The sequence below is a fragment of the Gossypium arboreum genome, chromosome 1 (assembly GCF_025698485.1).
Source record: "Gossypium arboreum isolate Shixiya-1 chromosome 1, ASM2569848v2, whole genome shotgun sequence".
NCBI lineage: Eukaryota > Viridiplantae > Streptophyta > Magnoliopsida > Malvales > Malvaceae > Gossypium > Gossypium arboreum.
Genome location: NC_069070.1, coordinates 95,675,381 through 95,681,380, shown reverse-complemented (window position 1 = coordinate 95,681,380; position 6,000 = coordinate 95,675,381). Strand labels below are relative to the sequence as shown.

Here is a 6,000-nt window from a genome sequence, read left to right as displayed (position 1 = left end):
TAATGGGCAATATGCTCGACTGCCACATGAAGATACACGAGAACATCTTAAATCATTTTTATTGATTTGTGCTTCCTTTAGTCAACAAAGCCTTCCTGATGATGCTTTGAAGATGCAATTATTTCTGGATCTATTACTTCTTGGAATACACTAGCAACTCATTTTTTTATTTTTTATTTTGCAATTTAACTTGCCAAAAATGAATGCTCGTCTCTAAAATGATATTACAGCTTATCATCAGTAGGATGATGAGAATATTTACGCCACACGAGAACGTTATAAATCTTTACTTCGACGTTGTCCCATGCACGTCATTCAACATGAAACACAAATTGAGATTTTCTATAATGGGCTGAATTCACACATGAGGAATCTTGTCGACGCATCAGCCAATGGTCATTTTTTGGATTGTACTTATAATGATGCTATTGGAATTCTTTATAGAATTGCTCAAAATGATTATCAATATCCTATCTCTAGAGATGCACAAGCAAAAGCTACTCTAAGAGTTATTGAATTGGGCGCAATATCTGCACTTAGTGCTCAAGTTTCTTCTCTTGCAAATATGATAAAAAAAATATGCTAGGGACTAGTGACGTTGCACCTATATAAGTCGCTTAACAAGTTAATGTTCTTAACTTTTATTGTGAGATTTGCGATGACAACCACAGTTATGAAGATTGTTCGCAGAGAATGCCTTTTATGTCAGTAACATCTGCAAAAATTCCTATGGCACCTCTTATAATAATTCTGCACAGAATCAATAGTTTTGGGGAATTTAGAATGCTGGATAAAATGTTGCGACATTCTGATATGGGAATATATCCACTCAAGGAAATTATAATTCAAGACAAGGGAATTATAATTAACAATAGCAGAACTATAATCAGCACACTTAAGTGCATCCACAACAAAGCCAGATGCATATACATTAGAATCAGATGCAACCACAACACTCTTCAATGCCAAATCAGCATGTTCAAGAACATTAATAACAACAGTACACGCAAGCTTCTCATTCTGACCCGTTAGCAACTCTTGAGGCTTTAATGCGGGAGCATATGACTCATACAGAAGCTATTGTACAAGGGAATTCATCCTCTATTCAGGCGTTGGAGGCACAATTAGCACAACTTGCTTCGAATCTGAATACTCAATGACCAGGCACACTACCGAGTGACACGAAAAATCCCAGTCCAAGGAGGAAAGAACATTGCAAGGCTATCACTCTCAAGAGTGGTAAACAAACTAGCGAGCCGACTACTGATTCTACTGTAGCACCTCAAGATACTAGTGAAGTGATCCCTAGTGAGAAGGTTGAATTTGAAGAGTTTTTCAATGTACCAAACAAAGAAGTTTCACAAATTCTCACTCACATGCCTAATGTCTGACCCTCAAAATTGTCGATGCAATCAAAGGTTTCGGCGCAATTAGATGTATATCCACCTCTACCTTTTCCACAAAGATTCAGGGAGAATAGCAGGATAAGCAGTACCAACAATTCTTGAACACATTGAAGTAACTTCAGGTCAATGTTCCTTTAGTAGACGTTCTTGTTCAAAGTTTGAATTATGGGAAATTTATGAAGGAGCTATTGTCCAAGAAGAAGAAGCTCAGTGATATGGAAACTATTGCACTCACAGAAGGTTGCAGTGCTATTTTGAAAAATAAGTTGCCCCCCAAAATGAAAGATCCTAGGAGCTTTACTATCCCATGTTTAATTGGCAACCATTATTTGGGCAAGGCTTTATACGACTTGGGAGCTAGCATCAACCTAATGCCACTATCTACTTTCAGAAAGTTGGGAATTAGTCACATGAAACTATTACAGTGACATTGCAACTAGCTGATTGATCATTGGCTCAACCTAAAGGGCAAGTCAAAGATATCTTAGTTCGTGTGGATAAATTTGTTTTTCTGGCTGATTTTATCATTCTTGACTACGAGGCAGACAAGAGGGTTCCCATAAACTTGGGACAACCATTTTAGCCACTGGACGAACTCTTATTGATGTTTACAAAGGTGAACTAACCTTGCGACTTGATGATTAGCACGTTACCTTTAGTGTTTTCGAATCTATTCACTACAAGGATAAAGAAGAATGCCATACTGTCGATGTGCTGGATGATCTAATTAAGGTACAATTTAATGACCAAAGCTTTATACTTTCTGTGGAGTTTGCAGTGATATCTAATGATGAATTCATAGATAATTGTGACAGCATGGTTAAAACTAATAATATTGAACTCAGGCATGGATGGCAGATTGAATCCTTAGACTTAGCCAATAGAACAGCTCCAATTTTTCAACCATCTATCGACGAAGCTCCTACTCTAGAATTGAAACCACTACCTACTCATCTTAAACATGTCTTTCTTGGTGATAACAATACTCTCCCAGTTATTGTCTCCGTAACACTGGATGTAACTAAAGAAGAGAAATTGGTCAATATTCTTAAACAACATAGACGAGCTATTACTTGGAGTATTGCTGATATTGAAGCATTAGTCCATCTTTTTGCATGCACAAGATCAACTTGGAAGATGAAGGCAAGCAATCGATTGTGCAACAAAGAAGATTAAACGAGAAGATGAATGAAGTTGTTAAGAAATAAATTATAAAGTGGCTTAATGCTAGAATTATTTACCCTATTTATGATTGCAATTGGGTAAGTCCAGTGAAATGCGGTCTTAAAAAGAGAGCCATCACTGTGGTTAGCAACAACAAAGACGAATTGATTCCTACATGCTTTCTTACGGGATAGCGAGTCTGTATAGATTATCGCAAACTTAATACTGCTACAAGGAAGGACCACTTCCCATTTCCTTTCATTGACCAAATGTTGGATAGGCTTGTTGGAAGAGCTTATTACTACTTCTTAAACAGCTATTCTTGGTACAATCAAATTGCTATTGCACCAGAGGATCAAGAGAAAACAACTTTTACCTGTCCCTTTGGTACTTTTGCCTTTCACCATATGCCTTTCAGTCTTTGCAATGCACCAGCCACATTTCAAATGTACATGATGGCAATATTCTCGAATATGATTGAAGATTCTTTAGAGGTTTTTAAGGATGATTTCTCAGTCTATGGGAATGATTTTGATCATTGCGCTAACAATTTGGATAAGGTATTACAGCGATGTGAAGACACACATCTTGTTCTAAATTGGGAAGAATGTCATTTCATGGCAACTGAAGGCATTATGTTAGGCCATCGCATCTCTGGTCAAGGCATTGAGGTAGACAAAGCTAAAGTGGAAATTATTGAGAAATTACCTCCACCAACAAATGTGAAAGGTATTCGCAGTTTTCTTGGGCATGCAAGGTTTTACCGAAAATTTATTAGAGATGTCTTGAAAATTGCAAATCCCTTATGCTCATTACTAAAAAAAAATCAAAAATTTCTCTTTGACGATGCATGTCTAGATGCATTCATTCAATTAAAGCTACAGCTAGTAAATGCACCCATTTTCGTTGCACCAGATTGGTCTCAACCTTTTTAAGTTATGTGTAATGCAAGGGAATTTGTTATGGGTGCCATTCTAGTACAACGCAAGGGAAAAATATTCCATGCAATCTATTATGCTAGCAAAACTCTTACAGAGGCTCAAATTAATTATACCACTACAGAGAAAGAATTGTTGGTTGTAGTCTTTGCTTTCGACAAGTTTCGTTCTTATCTTGTTGGCACAATGATTATCGGATTTACTGATCACTCAGCGTTGAGATATCTTTTTGTGAAGAAGGATGCAAAACCAAGGCTGATACACTGGATCTTACTAGTGCAAGAATTCGACATCGAGATAAAAGACCACAAGGGTTCAGAGAATCAATTTGTAGACCATCTGTCTCGATTGGATGTTGGTAGCGAAGATGGAAACATACTTCAAATTGTCGATGCATTCCCAGATGAGAAGTTATTTTATGTAGATACAACCCCTTGGTATGTGGATTTGGTTAATCATCTAGTATGTGGAAAACTCCCATTAGGTGTCATAGGTCGTACAAAAGAAAGATTTCTTCGTGAAGTAGTGAAGTATCATTGGAATGAGTCGTATTTATTCAACGTATGCAATGACAACATTATTCGATGTTGTGTTTTGGAAGACGAGATGCTTTCAATCCTAAAGCACTCCCATGATGCTCCTTATCGAAGTCATTTTGGTGGCATGTGAACGGCTACTAAGGTTCTCCAATCAGAATTCTACTGGCCTTCATTATTCAAAGACACCCACAATTTTGTGAATCAATATGATAGGTATCAGCGCACTGGTTCTACATCTCAATATAATGAAATGTTGCAGCAACCAATTATAAAGGTTGAATTGTTCGATGTTTCGGGAATGGATTTTATGGGACCATTTTCAAGTTCATTTGGAAATCTTTATATATTAGTAGCTATTGACTACATCTTGAAGTGGGTTGAAGCTGTTGTAGTCCCAAAGGATGATGGAAAGACAGTGCTTAAATTTTTTTCACAAGCATATACTCACCCGCTTTGGCACACCAAAGGCATTGATTAGTGATCAGGCTACACAATTTCGTTGCAACCAAGTGGCAGCCGCACTGAAGAGATATGGATAATCATAGAATGGCTACTACTTATCATTTGCAAACTAATGGACGAGCTGAAGTATCGAATCGAAAAATTAAAAACATTCTTGAGAAGGTTGTGAACCCTTCGAGGAAAAGTTGGTCTTCCAGATTGGATAACGCTTTATGGGTATTACGGACAGCATACAGAAATCCATTAGGGATGTCACTATATCAATTGGATTTTAGGTAAGTATGTCACTTGCCAGTTGAATTGGAGCACAAAGCAATGTGGGCAATTAAGCAAGTGAACATGGACTATGAAGTTACTGGAAAGAAAAGGCTATTGGATATCACTGAACTAGAGGAGATTAGGTGAAATGCCTATGAAAATGCTTTATTTTACAAGGAAAATGCCAAATGATGGCATGATAGAATTATTTTGCAGCAACAATTTATTGTGAGTCAACAAGTTTTATTATTCAATTCTAGACTGAAACTGCACCCGGGTAAATTGCGCTCTCATTGGTCTGGACCTTTCGAAATTGTCGAAGTATTTCCTCATGGCGTGGTCACAATTAGAGATTTACATGATGGACACCAGTTCAAAGTGAATGGCTAGCGATTGAAACATTATTTTGAGAATATTGATCAAAAGCAGGTAGAGACAATTAAATTGGTCAAAAAATTTTAATTTTTATGGAATTTATTATTATGTAATTTTAATTTATTTTTGCTTCTATTCAAGTTTGTTTTACTCTTTTTTTTGTTTTTTTTTTTTGTAGAATAATTAGATACCATTTTCAATGCACTTGGGCTTTATTGTCAACACAGTTCGTACGATTATACTATCACATATGACTCACCGCGAATGGAAGACAAATCAAAATTTTTAGATCCCACCATTTGATCAAAAATGGCCTAGCCGTCTGATTTTTCTGAACGGGTACAACTTTAAACAACCTTCACTCCACAAAACAAACAAAATATGGTAAGAACGAGAGGATCAGTCAAGAAAGCCACCAAGCCTATTGAAGAACAGTCATCCTTTGCAGCTGTAGTTTGTGAATTAAAATCCTACATGCCAGTGGAGAAAAAGGAGCTGGTGATCTTTTTAATGAAAGTGGCCAAGGACCGATTTCAATACAACATTTTGAATTGAAACTTCTACCCAGAATAGGGAATTCTCCTTTTGCAACAATAAGACTTGGGCAAACAAGTTTACAAAACCATCTCTAAGCTAAAGTGGGAGACTTCCTGCACTTATCCTGGAAGCTATTCTCCTTCATTGGTACATGATTTTTACGCTAGCCTTTCTGACCATGAGTTAGAGTTTATCTTTTTTTGAGAGGCTTAATCCCATGGGATGTTAAAAAAATCAATAAGCTGTACAACACTAAAGTGGATGTAGATGAACACTCCAAAGTTTATTGAGGATATCACAGATGACAAAAAGGACTTGTTG

General features: G+C 36.8%; 1 protein-coding gene across 1 annotated transcript; it reads left to right on the top strand.

Moving 5' to 3' along the window:
* The first annotated feature begins 364 nt into the window (after positions 1-364).
* On the top strand, positions 365-4,525 carry LOC108465359 (uncharacterized). Its single transcript, XM_017765691.1, has 7 exons — positions 365-539; positions 1,165-1,340; positions 1,529-1,646; positions 2,185-2,549; positions 2,765-3,299; positions 3,606-4,173; positions 4,261-4,525. Exons 1-7 carry the CDS (start codon positions 365-367, stop codon positions 4,523-4,525), a joined length of 2,202 nt encoding a protein of 733 aa, XP_017621180.1.
* The last annotated feature ends 1,475 nt before the right edge of the window (positions 4,526-6,000 follow it).

Bases quoted from the DNA above. Each gene is read 5' to 3' on its own strand.
- LOC108465359 (XM_017765691.1), top strand. From the start codon at position 365: ATGAGGAATCTTGTCGACGCATCAGCCAATGGTCATTTTTTGGATTGT. The intron at 2,550-2,764 runs GCAAGCAATCGA...CTTACGGGATAG, and splicing joins GATCAACTTGGAAGATGAAG to CGAGTCTGTATAGATTATCG. The intron at 3,300-3,605 runs GTATTCGCAGTT...AAACTCTTACAG, and splicing joins TCCACCAACAAATGTGAAAG to AGGCTCAAATTAATTATACC.